General features: G+C 43.1%; 1 protein-coding gene across 2 annotated transcripts; it reads right to left on the bottom strand.

Annotated features, from left to right (window-relative positions):
- Positions 1-4,916: 4,916 nt before the first annotated feature.
- On the bottom strand, positions 4,917-17,497 carry STOML1 (stomatin like 1). 2 transcript variants are annotated; one of them, XM_072147935.1, is made up of 7 exons: positions 17,261-17,497; positions 15,919-16,025; positions 7,969-8,118; positions 7,296-7,499; positions 6,190-6,409; positions 5,429-5,569; positions 4,917-5,340 (listed from the first exon to the last, which is right to left on the bottom strand). In XM_072147935.1, the coding sequence occupies exons 1-7, from the start codon at positions 17,331-17,333 to the stop codon at positions 5,141-5,143; spliced, it is 1,095 nt and encodes a 364-aa protein (XP_072004036.1). In that variant the 5' UTR covers positions 17,334-17,497; the 3' UTR covers positions 4,917-5,140. The 2 variants fall into 2 exon arrangements, with proteins under 2 accessions (XP_072004036.1, XP_072004037.1); XM_072147936.1 differs by lacking the exon at positions 17,261-17,497 and having other exon boundaries at positions 7,969-8,137.
- Between the last annotated feature and the right edge of the window lie 4,347 nt (positions 17,498-21,844).

The following is a 21,844-nucleotide window of genomic DNA, read 5'->3' as shown; positions in this document are numbered from 1 at the left end:
CCACAGAGTGTTACACTGCTAGCGTTATTGGAAACCTCTGATAACACTAGCAAACACTGCCGCGCTGTGCAATAGAAACGCCACACGGGTGTATTCATGAGGGGGGCTGCCTCTTCCCTGGACTGCCCCACCCACTCCATAGGCCAGCAGGACTGCCAAGCTTCATGCGGCAGTCTCCGCCCCTAATCCGTGCAATGCGTTTTTCACCGATCCATTGCCATGGAAAAGATGGACGACAGTAATCAGCGTTTTTTGATGTGCATGAAAAGTTTTTGACGGAACAAACTTTTCAGTAATAATAATCTTTATTTATATAGCGCCATCATATTCTGCTGCGCTTTACAAATCATAGGGGACATATACAAATATAATATTACATTACAAATAGTCATATGGAACAATAGGAGTGAGGGGGTGACACAAGAGGTATAAGAGCTTGTATAATAGTCCAACCATTATTTATAAGGAAACAGTATAAAATAATTTAAACGGTTCGCGCCCGCCCGCCGTGTATTCACGGCTGCGGTCGGGTCGCGCTGCATGGAGAGGGCTCACGGGCTGAGCCCTCTCCATAGCCGGCAAGTCTTTGCTGCATATTGCAGCAAAGGCTTACCGGTAACACCCGCGATTGGTGCTAGCACCGATCGCGGGTGTTGTCGCTGCGATGGCTGCCGGCAAAGCTGCCGGCAGCCTCAAAAAGATAGCGGCGCATGGGCGCCGCCATCTTACCTGGGATCGCCGCTCCCCGTGACATCATCGGTCCGTCTCCATGGTAGCCTCGGGTCTTCCGAAGACCCGAGGCTATTTCGTTTTAACCCCTTCATTACAATGTGCTGATAGCACATTGTAATGAATGAGGAGGAAAATCCCCATATACTGCCATACTGTAGTATGGCAGTATATGATAGGATCGATCAGACAACCTAGGGTTAAAGTACCCTAGGGAGTCGGAAAAATAGTATAAATAAAAATTTAAAAAAGTTTAAAAAAAAAAAAATTATAATAAAAAAACCCTAAAATTTCAAATCACCCCCCTTTCCCTAGAACTGACATAAATATAAATAAACAGTAAAAATCATAAACACATCAGGTATCGACGCGTCCGAAAATGTCCGATCTATCAAAAAATGATAACGTTTTTTCAATGCGTTTTACCCCGTAACGGAAAATAGCGCCCAAAGTCGAAAATGGCACTTTTTTGCCATTTTGAAAAATATAAAAAAATCTATAAAAAGTGATCAAAAGGTCGTACAGTCCTAAAAATGATATCATTGAAAATATTATCAAATTTCGCAAAAAATGACACCACCCACAGCTCCGTACACCAAAGTATAAAAAAATTATTAGCGCCAGAATTTGGCAAAATCAAAAAAATAATTTTTGTACAGGAGGTTTTAATTTTTGTAAATGTATGAAAACATTATAAAACCTACAAATTTGGTATCCCCTTAATCGTACCGACCCAAAGAATAAAGTAGACATGTCATTTGGGGCGCTCAGTGAAAGACGTAATATCCAAGCCCACAAGAAAATGGAGCAAATGCGTTTTTTCACCATTTTCATTACATTTGAAATTTTTTTCCCGCTTCCGAGTACATGGCATGGAATATTTAATACCATCACTATGAAGTGCAATTTGTTACGCAGAAAACAAGCCGTCACACAGCTCTTTACGTGTAAAAATAAAAAAGTTATAGATTTTTTTAAGGTGGGGAGTGAAAAATGGACATGAAAAAACAGGAAAGGGCCGGTCCTTAACCAGTTAATAAATAAAAAATTCTGCTACTGAAACCAGCCATCAGCAGCAATCTTATATACAAAGTCCAAGGTGAAAGTGACTGCAGAGAAGCCTGGAGCTTGGTATACACTCACCGGCCACTTTATTAGGTACACCTGTCCAACTGCTCGTTAACACTTAATTTCTAATCAGCCAATCACATGGCGGCAACTCAGTGCATTTAGGCATGTAGACATGGTCAAGACAATCTCCTGCAGTTCAAACCAAACCAAATCAGTATGGGGAAGAAAGGTGATTTGAGTGCCTTTAGGCCGCGGTCACACGATCCGCTAGGCGTCCGTTCATAACGCGAAGCTAGCGCACAGGGGGCGGTCCTCGGCTTGATCGGCTTATCAATCGCATGCGTTTCCCTGTTAACGCATGTGCGGTCGGGCCGAGGACCGCCCCCTGTGCGCTAGCGTCGCGTTATGAACGGACGCCTAGCGGATCGTGTGACCGCGGCCTTAAACGTGGCATGGTTGTTGGTGCCAGAAGGGCTGGTCTGAGTATTTCAGAAACTGCTGATCTACTGGGATTTTCATGCACAACCATCTCTAGGGTTTACAGAGAATGGTCTGAAAAAGAAAAAACATCCAGTGAGCGGCAGTTCTGTGGGCGGAAATTCCTTGTTGATGGCAGAGGTCAGAGGAGAATGGGCAGACTGGTTCGAGCTGATAGAAAGGCAACAGTGACTCAAATCGCCACCCGTTACAACCAAGGTAGGCAGAAGAGCATCTCTGAACACACAGTACGTCGAATTTAGAGGCAGATGGGCTACAGCAGCAGAAGACCACACCGGGTGCCACTCCTTTCAGCTAAGAACAGGAAACTGAGGCTACAATTTGCACAAGCTCATCAAAATTGGACAGTAGAAGATTGGAAAAACGTTGCCTGGTCTGATGAGTCTCAATTTCTGCTGGTAGGGTCAGAATTTGGCTGCAACAACATGAAAGCATGGATCCATCCTGCCTTGTATCAACGGTTCAGGCTGGTGGGGGTGGTGGTGTCATGGTGTGGAGAATATTTTCTTGGCACTCTTTGGGCCTCTTGGTACCAATTGAGCATTGTTGCAACGCCACAGCCTACCTGAGTATTGTTGCTGACCATGTCCATCCCTTTATGACCACAATGTACCCAACATCTGATGGCTACTTTCTGCAGGATAATGCGCCATGTCATAAAGCTGGAATCATCTCAGACTGGTTTCTTGAACATGACAATGAGTTCACTGTACTCAAATGGCCTCCGCAGTCACCAGATCTCAATCCAATAGAGCATCTTTGGGATGTGGTGGAACGGGAGATTCGCATCATGGATGTGCAGCCGACAAATCTGCGGCAACTGTGTGATGCCATCATGTCAATATGGACCAAAATCTCTGAGGAATGCTTCCAGCACCTTGTTGAATCTATGCCACGAAGAATTGAGGCGGTTCTGAAGGCAAAAGGGGGTCCAACCCATTACTAGCATGGTGTACCTAATAAAGTGGCCGGTGAGTGTATATCTGGTGTTTGCCGGTTAAGCAACAGGAGGAGGACTAGTAAAGAGAGAGTTGACATTTCAGTCAGGGAGTATGATAGGCTTGCCTAAAAATGATGGGTTTTAAGAGCATGTGTCAAATTTGGAGGGTGGGTATTAGTCTGATAGTCTGTTGAAGGGCATTCCAGAGAATTGGTGCAGCTTGGAGACATGCATGAGAGGTTCAAATTAAGGTATAGATTAGTCTAATATCACTGACAGATTGAAGAACACGGGTTGGGCGATAGACTGAGATGAGAGAAGAGAGGTAAGGAGGTGCAGCATTATGCAGAGCTTTGTGGATGAGGGTTATTATTTTAAACTGAATTCGTAAGGGGACGAGCAACCAGTGTAGTTAACTGGAACAGACTGGAGGCATCTAGTACATGCAGTGGAGACTGGGGATGGAGGCCATACAAGTGTGTTTGTCCCACTGCCCTCCACTCCACTCCTTCTCAATGAAAAATGAATACATTTATCCACAAGAGGGGAGATCCTGCTAACACAAATCATCAGGATAGGGGTCTGTTGTACCAAATGAGTATAGGACACAAGCCCTGCTTCTCTATTGCACAGATAATGAAGGACAGTATTCAGCTCCTCCTATCAGTACTGTAGACAGCAGACCGAGTGGCTGTGTGCCTTATTAACCTGCCACTTCATTCATTTGATGCACAGAACCTAATTCTTCTGAACCTTATCAGCAAGTTATCACCAATCTTGTTGTGAGCGGAATACCCCTTTTCACAAGTGTACAGAAGTGCAGTCAATGACTGATAAGCAAATGTAACCAGGTTAATTTAAAGTTTTAAGTTATTGGACTATATTAAGACTATTACTAATAGGTAATGATTAAGAGACAAATTTAGGGAGCAGTCACAGGGTGCACTCTTGGTCTGTTCTTGGTCAGTTTTTAAACAGACTGAAACTGCATATTGTAAGTTTATCATGCGTTTGGCTGGTTTTAATCAGTTTCACAGCTGTCTACACTTCTAGAAATGATGATAAACAGATTCAAACCAGCCAAAAACATACAAAAACGAATGACTTTTAAATGGACTGAAAATGCATTCATTTTGATGCGTTTAAAAACGGTCCAAGAACACACTGTGTGACAGCACCATTAGCGTTGTGCCCAAGTTTTAAAAAAGTGGCGTGCGGGTGGTGACCACTAAAGTAAGCAGCTCCTAGTGCTACAATAGATGTAGCAGTGTTACACTGCTGGCGTTATCAGAAACTTTGGATAACGCTATCAGACACTGCCACCTGTACAATAGAAACACCGGACCACGATGTATGAGGTCGAACGTATGCATGAGGGAGCGGCGACTGCCACATAAAGCTTGGCTGTCACCACTGGCCTATGGAATGGGAGTGACATACACCAGAATGAATACACCAGATTGCTTACAGCGCGGTCCGGCGTTTCTATTGTACATCGTGGCAGTGTCTCCTAGCATTATCGGAGGTTTCCAATAACGCTAGCAGCATAACACTGCTACATCTGATGTGGCACTAGGAGCCTTTAATATGGATGACAGGTCCTCTTTAAGCAATGTATCACAACCTCTAATCCCCTCCTGCAACACTATAAAAAAAAGGTTCAGAAAATAACAAAAAGTAAAAATAAAACTCTAAATTTCTCTTTATTCCATTAAAACAATGTTATTACCAAAATCCTCTGATATTTGGGATCTCTGCATTTATAATACCCTGATCTATACAGATAAAAGGCTGTTAAATAAAGGATTAAGTTCAAACGCTAAAGCTAGAAAGTAGTCCATATGATAATAAATACATTTCACATAAAAAAGCTTTTATAAAACTAGAAACTTTGGACCAGCTTCAGACGCTTCTCATCTTGGATAGCACCTTCCCTAGTAGTATAGCAGTCTGTAGATTCCCTGTGACATGTAATCGGCCTGTCGTGTAAGCAGTCATAGGATTCAAATCGCCCTGAATGAGAGACAGGAGGTCAGCTTCTGTGATCTCTAGGGTTACATCTGGTGGAGAAGTAAGGACTCCCATGCCAGAAAGTCCGGATCCTGCAAGAAGAAAATGCACCAAAGAACTAAGAAAACACAACATGAACAGACAGATGATTGGTGGCAATGGATGGCTACATACACATACCTGATGTTAAATCCAGGAAACATGCAGACCTCTTCTGATCTCTATGGATCACATATATCTGATAAGAAGACCTAACTTCAGAGACCAGTGATTCTGATAAGGTTCCCTCTAAGCGTGACAGCAAATCTTGTAAAGAGAAATCTGTGATGAAGCAAAGATAGGTATTACAAAGGTTTTCCAGGATAATGATATTGACATTCTGGACCCAGAGAGCCTTAGCCATGCTTGGTCCCTCCTATATCACAGCAGAAAGCTGCCACGAAGTTCACCCCTTCTCAGCCTCACCCCTCCCATCTCACAGCAGACAGCTCAGTGTGATCCAGCTTAATCTCCCCTTGGTCACCCACCCTACCATCTCACAGTGCAATACAGCTCCATCAACCTCAGTCACACCCTCTCCCATCTCATAGCAGCTCAGTGTGATAAAGCTCAACCCCTCCCTTCTCACAGCAGACAGCTCAGTATCAAAGCTTAGCTTCACTTCGCTGCAAATGTGAAATGTCATGGGTAAAAATGGTTTCCCTTGTAGCCCTGGCTTAAAAAGCACTTAAGCTACAGGATTAATAAAATAAATGCAGAAATACACGTAATACTGGCAAATAATTAAAAATGGCATGTGAACAAGGTAATCAAAAACATGGAACAGTATTTCAGGAAAGGTAGAGTTAATTTTGAGGGTCTGTTGAGTCAATTACTGCATTAGCCACACAATTTATATACACACTACAGTATATTATATTAAAGTTATAGAGACATTAAACCTGGGGATGATATAGATGGTTTTGTATCTGTTGCTGAAACCTGCTTGGCCATTGAGACAAACTGCATGATCATTTGCTCTATTCCACCACTTGGGTTTCCAACTAGTGGGTTGAAGGGTACAGTCACATGCTCTTCATGAGATCTTTGCACAGCTTCCATTAGGAGGTCCACACGCTCCACACAAACCCCCCATGGCTTCACCTGCTCATTAATATCCTCCTAAAACAAAAGACCAGACAAGATAAGAGCAATGATTATGTATTTTACACTTTTTTATTTACATATTTATAAAATCAATGTACATAATTGCAAACACATGTTTGGTTTGAAACATTTGGTTCTTACTAGGATGTACAACTATTTTTTATATGTGGAAATAAAATTCTCAGAAACTATCAGTCTGCTGAAACATCCTCACCAAGAGTAGTGCTGATATATCATCCGAAGTGAGGGGATTCATAAAAAATACCTACACTCCTATAGGCTACATTCACACTACTGTTGCCCGCTGTACAGTAGCACGGCGGGCAACGGCAGCGCGCGGGGAGAGGAGGAGGGGGTGAGCACTGCTCACTCCCGCCCCTCTACATAGGGATGTATGGTGCACGCTGCCATAATACGGGAAAAGATAGGACATGTCCGCGCGTGTGCTGCACCGTACCGCTCTCGTAGGGTGCCGTGCGCCCATTTCCGTCTATAGGGGACGTATATCGGCCGTATATATCGGCAGTGTGAATGTAACCTAAGAGTGAGCTGACTTAGTTTATTTTCGAACTTAAGACTGAACTTATGGAAGAACGGAAATTGTAATGGTTCCTTGCGTGTGCACACAAGCCCACATTTATTAAATGCTCTGCAGCAGTTTTCTTGTAAATTTTGCACATAAATACATGCTCCTATGGAGATGGGAGGGTTAGGAGTGCTTAGCCCCCGCCCCCTGCCATCTCCACCCGAGAAAACAGGCTGCAAACATTCCCAGGTTTCAGCACACAGTCGTCTGAATAAAGCCTTAGTATAAATTTCTGTTCTCTTGTGGAAAGCTGTATTTCTTGTAAGCCTTGCATGAATTGGTGGATAATTTAATTTTAGTCAATATTTTATGTACCTTAAAATGTTCTCCAATTCGCATACGGTCGCCACAGATCTCTCTGAAGTACTTACGACCCAAGCTCTGTGCCAACAGGTTCTCTGCTGTGTTCTGGATAACAAAATTAAGATTCTGGACTGACAGCACAGAAAGTATAGGATCACAAACTCTAAACTGTACATCAGCTCCTATGGATACCAGCACATCATCCCGAGATTTGATCTGAAAATATATGAGGTGAAGTATAATTAAAAAATGCACATAATGTATTTACCTCCTTCCCTCTCTACACAATCTGCAGTGAATTCTGATTCCAGCTAATTAACTCATTCAGTCCAGTGATTAAGTCATACCGTATAACCACAATTGAAGGGTTAACCCAAGAGGGCTAACAATGGAAAAAAAATTTCTATGTATGACTTCAATTTCTTACTGATCTTTTAGTCCTATGTTTTTAATTATATGCCTTTTTTAAATATGGGGATTTCAGGGGCAGATGTAACCTTTAAATCCAATTCATATTAGAAGGGGGAAGAACTTTTGGTAAGCTGATTTCAATGCCTACAGTGAAAAAAAACCCCATGAGATTATACCCTTAAGGTTAAGCGATGGAAGCGGCTAAGAATATATTGTACTTGGCACATAGATAACTACAGAGGTACATAAGAATTTATAATCCTAGTGTTCTTACCTTACACGGCTGTATACTGAATGCTCTTGTTCTTAAGTCAATTCTCTGAAACTGGTCAATAAGAGGGAGTAGAAGGACAAGTCCAGGACCTTTAGGAGGACGTACCCGACCAAGACGGAAAACCACTACCCTCTCATAATCTGGAACAATCTGATGAAATAACATGATACTAACATAACATATGCGATGAGAAACTATTTGGCAAAGTTTATGTCATATTACAACTAAGGCTACATTCATAATACCATTCCTTCCCTCTGTTAAAAAAAAGTGAAAAATGGAGGTTTAAAGTTCAAATTCCCATAGACATCAATGTAAATTTTATGTCATCTGATCCGTTATGGTCAGTTTTGTCATGGATCCGGTATCCATGTGTTTTTTCAAATTGAGGAAAAGTACTGCAGCCTCCATCATTTTTTTGTCCAAAAAACACATGGATAATGGATCCCTACCTAAACGGAACATAACAGATGACATGAAATTTACATTGATGTCAATAGCATTTTTACGTTATACATTAAACCACTGTTAAACCTCCACTCTTTTCTAACGGATTTAAGGAACGGAAGGAAGGAACCGTAGAGTGAAACGAGCCTCATGTATATGTGCCTGCTCTTTTGTTTAAAAACAATAGTACTTAAATTTATTTTTGTTTCAAAATGGAAAATTAATGAAAAAGACAACAATGATTACAAATATAACAACTATATACAGTGAATATAAAATAAACCTATCATGCGGTTATCCAAAACGGCAGCAGGATCACATTGATGTCAAGTGGCAGTTTGTTGGCCCAAATCTTTATAACTGGTTCCCTTTAATAACCATCTCTGCATTAGAGCCATCTTTATGGAAACAGCTCATTTGGGAATACTAATAAAAATTCAGAGACAACATAGGTGAAAGTTACCTAGGTCAACTTACTTGAGTCGGCCATCTTGTACAGGCAGTCCCCTACTTAAGAACACTCGACTTACATACAACCCCTAGTTACAAACGGACCTCTAGATATTGGTAATTTCCTGTGCTTTAGTCCTAGGCTACAATAATCAGCTGTAACAGTTATCACAGGTGTCTGTAATGAAGCTTTATTGTTAAAATTGATTCTTATGACAACCCAACATTTTTAAAATGCAATTGTCACGGAGACCAAAAAAGTTCTGGCTGGGATTACAATGATAAAATATACAATTCCGACTTGCATACAAACTCAACCTAAGAACAAAACTACAGACCCTATCTTGTATGTAACCCGGGGACTGCCTGTACATGTTTATTGTTCCCCTTTAAGTGCTCAGATTATTGGTCAACCACAAAGCTTACTCTTTAGGATCGACAGAACCTTTGCTTGTTTCAACTCCTTAACCCTTGGCACAACACAGACTACTCTAGGAGAGACAACACACACTTCCTGTGTCCCCACAACCTACACGCTAGTATTGATTATATAAGGGCGCTGAGTGAGAGAAAGATACACAGGGGGAGATTTATCAGAAATGTTCTAGTTGCCCATGGAAACCAATCAGAGCTCAGCCTTCATTTTACCACAGCTGTGTATAAAATTAAAGCTGAGCTCTGATTGGTTGGCATGGGCAACTAGAACAGATTTACCACAAACACTTCTGATAAATCTCCCCATATAATACAGACTTTATTACATTCTCAGACCACATGCTCTCTCCATCTCCGATTCATGCAGCCTGTTTATGGCAGTGGCCCTGGAGCCTCTTACAGGTTGTGAAGCAGATACAGGCAGTCCCCGGGTTACATACAAGACAGGGTCTGTAGGTTTGTTCTTAAGATGAATTTGTATGTAAGTCGGAACTGTATATTTTATCATTGTAACCCCAGCCGGAACTTTTTTGGTCTCTGTGACAATTGGATTTTAAAAATGTTGTATTGTCATAAGAATCAATATTAACACTAAAGCTTCATTACAGACACATTTGATAACAGTTACAGCTCATAATTGTAGCCTAGCACTAAAGTACAATAAATTACCAATATCCAGAGGTCCGTTTGTAACTAAGGGTCGTATGTAAGTCGAGTGTTCTTAAGTAGGGGACCGCCTGTACTCAGGATACTTCTCTACAAACATTCCCTGGCTCCCTTTTTTCAGGGACTGAAAAGGAAATTCTTCAACAATGTATCTTTGCCTCCTCCTCTACATGCACAGCAGAAAAACATCCGACATGGTGAGATGGAGTCTCTGGAAATAGGACCCTGTCTGCTTATTTCTGTATCACCAATGGAACTTGTCAGGGCTGCTTCTTTTGCCCCTTATTTTCATCCTCAAACCCATTTTTCTATGTTAACCCCTTATCACCGACACTAGTTTTCAGCTCAATGACCAGACTTGATTTGTCAAATCTGACATGACTCACGATAATTGGTTATAACTTTGGAACGCTTTAACATATCCCGGTGATTTTGAGAATGTTTTCTCGTGACACATTGTACTTCATGTTAGTTGTAAAATTTAAGTGATAAGTTTTGCGTTTCGTTCTGAAAAAAAGGGAAAATTTGGCAAAAGTTTGTAAAAATTCTTCATTTTCCAAGTTTGAAATGTTCTGCTTTCCAGACAGGAAGTAAAACTACCCAAAAAGCTTGATAATTAACATTTACGGAATGTCTGCTTTATGTTGAGATGATATTTTATGCCTCCTGCTATTTTTCTACGATGTTATGAGGCGCAGAACTTTAGGTGCGATTTTTCTCATTTTCATGAAAATTGCTAAAACTCACATTTTGAGGGACAACTCAGCTTTCAAGTGACTTTGAGAGGCCTAAATAATAGTAAAAGCCCATAAATTACCCCACTATAGAAACTACACCCCTCAACGTATGTAAAACAACTTCTATTGAGTCTATTAACCCTTTAAGTGTTTCACATGGATTAAAACAATATGGACCTGTGATTTAGAAACTTTTAAATTTTTTTGGAAAATACATTAATTTAGGCCAAAACTGACAGTTTCATAATAAATTAAATGATGAAACGCTCTGCAACGTTTGATGACCAATTTCTCCCGAGTGTAGTGATACCCCATGCTTGGTGGTAAACTGCTGTACGGGCGCACGGCCGAGCATAGGATCAAAGCAGCGCTATTCACAGCAGATTTGTATTGTCACATTGTACAAGCTATAAATTTTAAATTTTTTTGGTAATGCGAACATATGAGGCTTATTATTTACGGGATGCGATACAATGTATAGATAATTCATTTTGGGGGTCTATAACTTATTCATTAAATTTTATTAACTATTTCAAGGGGGACACAAACAAAATCATCAATTTATATTTTGGATTTTTAGCACTTTTTTTTCCCCCGCTCACCATATTGTAAAAATAATATTTTATCTTTAGTCTCCGGTTCACTACGATTGCGGTGATACCTCATTTATATAGTTTTTCTTATCTTTGCTCAATTTTACTGAGCAAAACCAATATTGGAGAAAATCGCATTGTTTTTACTATTGACAACTTTAGAATTTTTCTGTTGTCAGATCTGGTTGAGGGCTTATTTTTTGTGTAAAGAGTTGTTCTATTCAATCGTATCATATTAGGGAATGTAGCTTTTTTGATCACTTTTTAGAACATTTTTTGTGATGGTGTTTGATGAAAAATTGTATATTGCAGGAAGTTTTTCGTGTTTTTTTTTTTTCGTCGTTCACCGAGTGGGTTCAATATTGATTTAGATTTATTGTACAGATTAATACGGACGCGGTGATACCAAATATGTACATGTTTTTGTGTTTTATATACTTTATTTGCATTTCATGTGTAACTGGGGAGATTATGGGACTTTTATTTTATTTATTTAATTATATTATAAAATGATTTAATCTTTTTTTTTCTTTTTTTTACAATTTCCATCCTTTGGCTTGAACAAGGGATCATCCGATCGCTTGTTCAAGCCTTTACACTGCAATACACTTGTATTGCAGTGTATAGTGTAAGTAACTGAGCATGCTGCAGTTACATACAGCCGGGTCCTGCCAGGAAGGCAGAACCCGGCGAGAAGAGGAGCCGGAAGCCCCGGGTCATTAGCCGGACTTGGGGCAGCGGCAGGATGGATCGGATGTGCTTACCGGGGGAGTCCGATCCACGTGGGACACACTTGACCGCGGCGTGTAAGGGGTTAGACACCCGGGATCGGGTATCACAGGATATCACAGCCCAACACCGGCACTTGCAAGACCCGATGTCCCGAAATCTTCTTCTGACGCGACGCTGTAGAAAGGCGTACACGTCAGAAGAAGTACCCTTAATGACCGCCGTAGAATCCCGATACAGCGGTCATTAAGGGGTTAAATCTTAGTTCTGGTATTGCACAATTACACAAATCGTAATGAGTGACTTTATCAGGGGATAAAGAATATGATATGCACCCTGCTTCGTCTTTTTTTTTTCTCCTCTCTTTATTTTCAAGGTGTTACTGTGTGGTCTTCTATTTTATGTGTGATAGTTGCACTAAACTCATTGCAGTGCCTGTATTTATTTGTGGATTGTGCAAGTCATAATATTGCAGCCATACTATAACAGTGTTCTATTTCATAAGGAGCTTGCAGTTTTGGAAATTTGACACTTTTGTCACTTTATAAGGTCTTCACTTATGTATTTCATTATTTGTATTTGTTTCTCTTCTGCATGCAGATAACCTTAAACTTAGGATCCTGTCCCACGTTGCGTTTTGGTTGCGTTTGCAAACCACAGGGGCCGGCCATGGCCCGATCCCATCAGCGTTTCTATGGTAACACCTACGATCGTGAACGAGCCGCCGGTATTTTGCGTTACTGTAATAGAAAACCCCGTCGGCTCATTACCGATCGCAGGCGTTTCCATAGAACCGGCGATGCAATTGGGCCACGGCCCGCCCCGGTGGGTGCAGTTTGGTCTGTGTTTGCAAACGCAGCCAAAACGCAACGTGGGACAGCGCCCTTACATAAATACGGGGGAACATTTATCAGGTCTTCTAACAATCTCAATTACTCGCAAAATGAACATTCAACTTTAAGGATTGCATAGTTTTTATGCAAAACTACGCCAGCTAGCAGGGGGTCTTCCATCGTATGACGGCGTTTGATAAATCTCCCCCCATGATATCCATCTCTGTTACAGATCATGTCTATTTGCGTAGTTTCACACAACTGTATGCCCGCCCGGCTAACTGTGTGCTGGAGAGGAGGAGGGGTGACCCCTTCCTCTCTCCATAGAGAACAGCACACGGGGAAAGATGGAGCACGCCGGGCTGCCATTGCCGTCTATGGGGACGTATATGTTGCCACATATACATCCCCCAGACAGCCGGCCGTGTGAATGTACCCTTAGGCTTTACGTTCTCTGCATTCACTGAACGCACTTCTTATGTAATAGTGACATCTACTGGCAGTATTGGTCATGCGCACATATCCCAGTGTCACACATGGGCCGCTACAATCATCGCTATTCTGTAAGGCTTCCCTGGATCTCTACCTAAACTTGGTGCTCATGATATAACACAGCATATTGCTGCTATAAGGAACACCAGGAGGGATATTTACAGGAAATTCATACCTATATAAAGCAGCTTCACTGACTGAATCCATTTTTCACGCTGATGCAGGATCTGGCCCTGTTATTGTTTGAAATCGCGCCCTTTTCCTAACAAAATATGCTAATAAGCCACAAGTGTTCCAATGGGCATGTTATTGCCTGTGCAGCCTTAAAGAGAACCTGTCATGCAAAATAACCCCCTAATCTAAATATATTTTCATAAACTGCCATTAGAGAGCATTGGCTCTATCCCTTCATTGTCCCTCTACATGCCTGTAAACTTAAGCAATGAGGTCCTAAAGCTGTATGCAAATGACCTGTGAAATGTCCAATGAGTCATTAGCATATTCAAGCTGTCCAGCTTATTCATGAGTGGGAGGCACAGCCACACCCCAAGTGCATGACTAACAGCCTGTATAACGATGTGAGGTATAATGGTTTAATGGCTCCTCCATGTGCTTCCTGGTGCTGGCGCCACCTGCAGCCTGTGTGTGTATAGGAGAGATACAACAGCTCCAGGCAGCCATGTTATATATAGCAGAACATGTCAGGTACATGTATTACTGATGTCTGTGTCTCTGTATTAGGAGGATGCAGCATGTCAGGAGATGCAGCACAGATACCAGCAATACTTTACTATACATTACACACAGACATGCGCAGGAGGGTAACAGGAGTGACATCACTGCCTTTGATCATGTGACTCACCTCATTTACATAATAAGAATAGATGATTTTAGAATGATTAATATATGAATTGACTAGATAAAGGCCCAGCCTTTGTGATCTGCTGCAACAGGTAGTAGTGACACAGACCTAATAACAGGTGTCCTTTAAACACTTGCAGCTCATTAGCATATTTTTTAAAACAGATATTAGCCACAATTTGTGTGACTATCTCACAGTCCCAAACATTGTTGTGTGCATGTGAAATGGATATTTGATATGTAACTGTGGGACTTCAATTAAAGCTGTACAGTTTATTAATATGAGTCAGAGCTTCTCCTTTATAAGTAGTGTTGCTATATACACTCACCGGCCACTTTATTAGGTACACCTGTCCAACTGCTCGTTAACACTTAATTTATAATCAGCCAATCACATGGCGGCAACTCAGTGCATTTAGGCGTGTAGACATGGTCAAGACCATCTCCTGCAGTTCAAACCGAGCATCAGTATGGGGAAGAAAGGTGATTTGAGTGCCTTTGAACGTGGCATGGTTGTTGGTGCCAGAAGGGCTGGTCTGAGTATTTCAGAAACTGCTGATCTACTGGAATTGTCACGCACAACCATCTCTAGGGTTTACAGAGAATGGTCCGAAAAAGAAAAAACATCCAGTGAGCGGCAGTTCTGTGGGCGGAAATGCCTTGTTGATGCCAGAGGTCAGAGGAGAATGGGCAGACTGGTTTGAGATGACTCAAATCGCAACAGTGACTCAAATCTCCACCCGTTACAACCAAGGTAGGCAGAAGAGCATCTCTGAACGCACAGTACCTCGAACTTAGAGGCAGATGGGCTACAGCAGCAGAAGACCACACCAGGTGCCACTCCTTTCAGCTAAGAACAGGAAACTGAGGCTACAATTTGCACAACCTCATCGAAATTGGACAGTAGAAGATTGGAAAAACGTTGCCTGGTCTGATGAGTCTCAATTTCTGCTGCGACATTAGGATGGTAGGGTCAGAATTTGGCGTCAACAACATGAAAGCATGGATCCATCCTGCCTTGTATCAACGATTCAGGCTGGTGGTGGTGGTGTCATGGTGTGGGGAATATTTTCTTGGCACTCTTTGGCCCCTTGGTACCAATTGAGCATCGTTGCAACGCCACAGCCTACCTGAGTATTGTTGCTGACCATGTCCATCCCTTTATGACCACAATGTACCCAACATCTGATGGCTACTTTCAGCAGGATAATGCGCCATGTCATAAAGCTGGAATCATCTCAGACTGGTTTCTTGAACATGACAATGAGTTCACTGTACTCAAATGGCCTCCACAGTCACCAGATCTCAATCCAATAGAGCATCTTTGGGATGTGGTGGAATGGGAGGTTCGCATCATGGATGTGCAGCCGACAAATCTGCGGCAACTGTGTGATGCCATCATGTCAATATGGACCAAAATCTCTGAGGAATGCTTCCAGCACCTTGTTGAATCTATGCCACGAAGAATTGAGGCAGTTCTGAAGGCAAAAGGGGGTCCAACCCGTTACTAGCATGGTGCACCTAATAAAGTGGCCGGTGAGTGTATATATTTTTGGTGCCAGGCTAGGGTTTAGTATTTTGCAGGGTGAACCTCATTCTTGTCTATGATTTTTAGAAATTTGTCGGTCTGCAGTGGCCAAAAGTGCACAATGTCAGAGAAATGTTGTGAATCTAATAAGAACTGTGCACAAATGATAATTGCTTTACCTTTAAGAACCACCAGATGGAAATGGGTAAAGTGATAAGAAGAATTCCGAATGACAGACAGGTAAATAAAATGTGACAGCACCAGACTGACCAGTGGTTAGAAGCATCTGTGGAAAAGAAAATGGTTTCAATAACCAAATATATTTTTACAAAGAAAAGGAAAAGAAAATCAAATTAATTAAAAGAAATTAAATGTAGCTTCTGTAGTCCTACAAATGTATTATGTTGGGAAATATGTTGGACACAGGTAGTGGAAATGCTGCAGACAGTCTCAGGTTTATTAACAGCAGGAGGCAGAAGGAATGACTGAACTTTCCTTTCCATGTTTCAGTAGCAGATTTACTGCACGTAGAACCTAACTATGGGAGAATAAGGCTAAGTTCACATCTGCTTTCAGTAGGTTCATTAAAACATTATGTTATTAATAGCGGGAAAACAAATAGTGCAACAACCCACATCTCCCCCCCCCCCCACTATTTATAAAGGATGTGTAATAAAAGGGAACTAAAGGTCTATTTAGGACCGTCCACTAGTCCACTTTTAGTTTCTGTTACGCTCCCATTAAAGGAAATCTACCATCAAAACCAAGCATGATAAACCAGGGACACTAACGCACAGATTCAGACACTGGGACTATTGTAATCTTCTTATATCTCTTATCCACGGCCTCCTTCCTTCTAAAATTCATAGTATCATATCATAGTTTGGGAGGGGGAAGTGCTGAAGGCGTAGAGGTAAGGAGGGGGGAGTGTTACAGCCTGTGAAGCTGCAGAATGGAGGGGTTCTGGTTATGCCACCTGAAGTCATTCTGGCTCATTAGCATAATTTTAAAGGTTGATTTTAGAAGGAAGGCAGCCATGGATAACAAGTCTAAGAAGATTACCACAGTCACATTGTCTGGATGTAGGAGTCAGCTGAAATGCAGGTGCAAACTGAGCCTTATCCATGAATACCTGCAGCAGAAGCCAGAGCACCAGCCATAGATTTTTGAAGCAGATTTTTGGAGCATAGGTTTTGGAGCAGATTTTAGGGGACATCTACCATCAGGGTGAAAGACTGTATGCAAATGAGTCTGAGGGGCTCCAGGCTCCACTAACACCTATGGAGCCCCTCAGATTAATTTGCATACAGTCTTTCATCCCGATGGTAGATGCCCTTTAAGGCGGAAGACTGACTTATAATCTGCTCCCAGTCCTCTGGGTGAAGGCACTGCAAAAGAAACATTTTATCTTTACAGGTTTGGAAGCGTCTACAACACAAGTTGAATTTAAAGTGTGAGGACATGTGGGTCACGTGTGAGGGCAGCGACATTCTATGAGAGGTCGTACGTGATGGCTGTTACCTGGTTTTATAGGCTGTGAGGCCGGTCCCTCTAATGTCGGCGGTAAAGCCGTGTACTTGTACTGCTGCCACATGATGGAGCCTGGCTACATACACTATTACTTAGATACGAGGGTGACGCAGGGCAGTACACGGGCATCTCCAGTGTATACATCGCCTCACATCCGCCGCTCTTCCTGGTTACTGAGTGACAGGACGATCATCCAATTGGCTGCAGCGGTGGAGACACGTGACTGGCGGGAAGGCGGTCACACTACTGAGATGGCAGCGTTATATCAGGAGGGTATGTGTACACATAGCGATGTCCTATGCACTCAGTGATCACTGCTAGTAGTGTGCTGGAGCAGAAATTACTTTTCTGAAACAATCCCCCACACACACAGATGCGATGATACATACAAACCCCAACTCTTAAACGCACATTATAATTCTCTGTTGCATGGATCCTCTGCAGGAAAGATATCCAAAATGTATTCCGTTTTCAATAGTTTAATACACGGAAACAAGACTTCACTTTGTGCAAGTTCTGGAATGTGATCCCCAACTCACTAGAAAAATAGCATCAGTGTTGTACCCCAATTTTAGGCTACCTGCATGGTGCAATATCGGACCACAAACAACAGATAAGGGCTTTCTGCAAAGGGCATGTGCAAATAGGACGTATATAGCCCCTATGGCACTTGTGAAGGGGTTAAACACAGCTGGACTCCAATTAAGGCCGGCGCCACACAGGGCGCTTTGTCTGCGCTTGCAAACACAGACAAAGTCGCGCCCACCAGTCGCGCAAAACACCGGCGGCTCGCTCACGATCGCAGGCGTTTCCATAGAAACGCCGATGCGATCGGGCCGAGGCCCGCCCCGGTGGGCGCGACTTTGTTTGCGTTTGCAAGCGCAGACAAAGCGCCCTGTGTGGCGCCGGCCTTAGGAGTAGAACCATCTCAAGAAGGATCAACGGAGGGAACGAGCCGCTGGTGTTTTGCGTTAATTTAACGCGAAACACCGGCGGCTTGTTCCCGATCGCAGGCGTTTCCATAGAAACGCCGAGGCCCGCCCCGGTGGGCGCGACTTTGTCTGCGTTTGCAAGTGCAGACAAAGCGCCACGCATGGCGCCGGCCTAAGGGTGAAGACACACATGGCGTTTTTGGGCCGTTTTTACTAAGTGCGTTTTCAATCGTTAAAAAACGCATCCGTTTTTTAAAAACGCATGCGTTTTTAACGATCTGAAAACGCATTCACTAAAAACGGCCCAAAACGCCATGTGTGTCTTCACCCTAAGGGTTACAATTCCTCCCCATATCACCTAAAATTATCTTCCAGAGAGGCACTGTACCCTAATTACAGCCTTTTTTTTTATAAGCAAATTAGCCTTCTTGTCTCTGATCTCCTCTTCTCTCCCAGGTTGCCAGTGAACCAGACCCAATTACTTTAATTTGAATGTATAGACTGGGAAAGAAGTAAGGGTACTTGCATAATACCCACATAATAGTGTAGTACAAGTCAGAGTATTAGTAGGCCTGTGTTAGGGATTTTTATGCAGGGCCCCAACAGCCCTCTTGACCTTTGTAAGGTGAGTCCTAATTAACCCTTTCATGATTGAACATAATGACCAAGACATACGCGTCAATCTCTTAATCAAGATCTTCTTCCGTTTAATAATCAAAATGCATAATATATATCAGACAGAAGAGTCATCAAAGGGGTGTGAATAGTATACTGCAAAGCTATTGGTCATCAGTATATTCTGGGAAAAAAGTGAATTAATTGTGCTCAGTTCTCAGAGACCTTGTACACAGATATTGTTTATACTAGTTTGCTGAGAAGGAGATGATAAGTGGCTCCAGAATCATATTATTATCAAGGACAGACTGGCTTCTCATCAAATGTCAATGGGTATTAGCTGACAGGCGAGCAAACAGGTTACATAAAATGAAGTTTGAATCATGACATTAACTTGACAATGGTCAGGGAACATGGCCGCTGTATCTAAGATGGCGGACAGTAGTCAAGATGGCGTCCGAAACCAGTGCGACCTCCTTAACAATTCCCCCCTTTGAGCTTTGCTGGCCTGTAACTCCATCCTGAGCGACCTCCTCAAGCTCCAGGTACCCACAGGTAGGCTAAGCCCTTACCTGCTGGACTTGTTAACTCTTCAGCAGATCCCCTGGAGGCTAGTCACTCAGGGGTTACAGGTCTGCATACTCAAATCACATCACTGAGTCCCCATAGTCCATAGGTTTGTAAACAGGCAGCATCATCCTCCACTCCAGGCACTTCTGTCGTGGACAGACATCTGGGACATGGTGGACTTGACGAGGGGGACTACACAATGCGCAATAAGTGACAAGAGCAAAATCACAATCCCCAATATTACCCCCACTTAAAGGAAACCCTTCCAATCCCCCAACCACAAAGTGAAGGACAAAATGTCCACCCCAGAGTTTCTCTTGAGTTCCCTGGACAGTCCTTCAATCTTTTCACGAGCATGGGTAATGGATCCATAGGGGGCGATGTCATCTGGGATGTATATGCGACAAGCCACTCCCACCATCTTACAGACTCCTCCCTTCTCAGCAAGGGTCATGTCCAAAGCCGTGCGGTTCTGGGAAGCATCTCCGATATAATTCACAAGTCTCTGTTGATTACAACAAAAAACAGTTACCCAACCAACATCTTTGCTCATAGCTCTCTGGGGAATAATGGACTCTAGTCCTGTCCATATCTGATTGTGGGCCTTGTACTCATCTGGGACCCCCCTTGGTGCTCCCACTGTATCTATATAAACGTTGTCATCTCATTGCTTCTCTCTCAGACCTCCAGAATCCTTTGGGATTCTCTACCTTTTCTTATGTGTCTGATCAAACTTATCCCTGGGGATCACGAGGAAGGAATACACAAGTGTTATCACCGTACACTCACCTTCCCAGCCTCTAGGCCTGACCTGACTCTCCTATCCCCACAAATCCTGTACACATCAGACACTGCTAATACAGGGTTACCTGTGCTGTCAATGTTATAGAAGGTCATTGTCTTGTTGCACCAACCGTAGGTAAAGTCTCCTACCCTGAGGGCATGCTGGTCAGCCCTATAGTTACAGTGATAGTCATGGTTGGGGTGTCCCTGAGCATACAGTCAGTCAGAAGAGACCAGCTAGAAAGAAGAATAGGTTAATCTGCAATAGAAAGCGTGGAAGCGTGCTGACTTCCCTCTAGATTCACAGACGTGGCACTGGTCAGCAGGACTTGGAAAGGACCATCGTAGCGAGGCTCCAGACTCTCTCTCTGGTGTCTCTTCACCAGGCACACCCTCTCTCCCAGCCTCCAGGTCCCATCGGCATCTGGGCTCCAGGCTTCAGGTTATGCGTCCTGAGGTCTCTGTCTGGATCTGAAAAAGGAATCAGAAACACTTTTGCGGACCTTTTCCAAGGCCTGGCTCAATTGTGTGGCATGTTCCACCTGGTTTCCTGCCATCAGCTATAGCAGTGATGGCGAAGCTTTTGGAAACCGAGTGCCCAAACAACAACCGAAATCCACTTATTTACCGTGAAGTGCCAACATGGCATTCTGGCGGTAACTTATTGCTACCAGTTCATCCATGTCTTTCAATCGTATCAGCCCCCTGAGGCCACCAATACAGTTGAAAGAAAGAGGGCAAATTCAGCCCATCATTGTAGCTTCTCTCCAGGGTCTCTCTGTACAGGAAGAATTGTGGGTCCAGCAGGAGGACCTTCAAAGTTTTTCTGTCAAAATCTTCTAATTTTTCCTACAATTCCACACAGTCAATGAAGTGTCGCTTTAAAATAGCGCTGATGGGAGCATTTCTTAAGTTGCCTGGGAGGAAGGAGGAATCTGTTGATTTTGTCCTGTTTGGTGAACTCTGTCCTGGGGTGATGGGCTGAGTGCCCACAGAAAGGACTCTGAGTGCCACCTCTGGCACCCGTGCCATAGGTTCGCCACCACTGAGCTATAGGGTCTATGGGAAGTAGGGGCTTAGTCTGGGTGCACAGCCAAAAAAAAAAAAGTACTTCAAAGGGGGACAGCCCCATCTTTCTTTTGGGGGTGGTCCGCAATGGTTTCCCTGTTTCTTCCATAGCCTTCTGGATCTCTAACTTAAGAGTGCCGTTTAGTCTTTCAATCCCACCACTAACTTGGGGATGCTAAGGGGTGTTCAGGGCCTGTTCTACACCCAGGAGGGACAAGGTTTCTTTACCTGTCCAGTGAAGTGGGTTATGCGATCGGACTCTATGGTCTCTGGAAGTCCAAACCTGCAGAAAAATCTCACTCACCAACTTCTTGGCTGCAGCTCTGGCAGTAGCCTTGGTCATGGGAGAAGCTTCTGGCCACCCTGGAAAGAGATCAATGCACACAGGCACGTATTCCTACGTACCATTTTTTTTGGTAGCTGGGTAAAATCCATCTGCAGTCTCTGGAAGGGATACAGCAGCTTGGGTGTCACCTTCTGTGGGGTCTTTTCCACCTTACCCGGGTTGTGGCGGCCACAGACTATAAAGGCTTTCACTAGTCTAGTGACAGGGGTAGTAATGCCCGGGCAAACCACTTGCGGTTTATGAGCACTAGCATGGCCATTT

The sequence above is a fragment of the Engystomops pustulosus genome, chromosome 4, assembly GCF_040894005.1.
Source record: "Engystomops pustulosus chromosome 4, aEngPut4.maternal, whole genome shotgun sequence".
Classification (NCBI taxonomy): Eukaryota; Metazoa; Chordata; class Amphibia; order Anura; family Leptodactylidae; genus Engystomops; species Engystomops pustulosus.
The sequence above is the reverse complement of the archived record's forward strand: the minus strand, read 5'-3'. Positions and strand labels throughout refer to the sequence as shown.

Coding starts and splice junctions, on each gene's coding strand:
- STOML1 (XM_072147935.1), bottom strand. CDS start 17,333: ATGTGGCAGCAGTACAAGTACACGGCTTTACCGCCGACATTAGAGGGA. Junction 8,119..15,918: donor CCATCTGGTGGTTCTTAAAG/GTAAAGCAATTA, acceptor TTATTTCATCAG/ATTGTTCCAGATTATGAGAG. Junction 6,410..7,295: donor GAATTGGAGAACATTTTAAG/GTACATAAAATA, acceptor CTTTTGTTTTAG/GAGGATATTAATGAGCAGGT.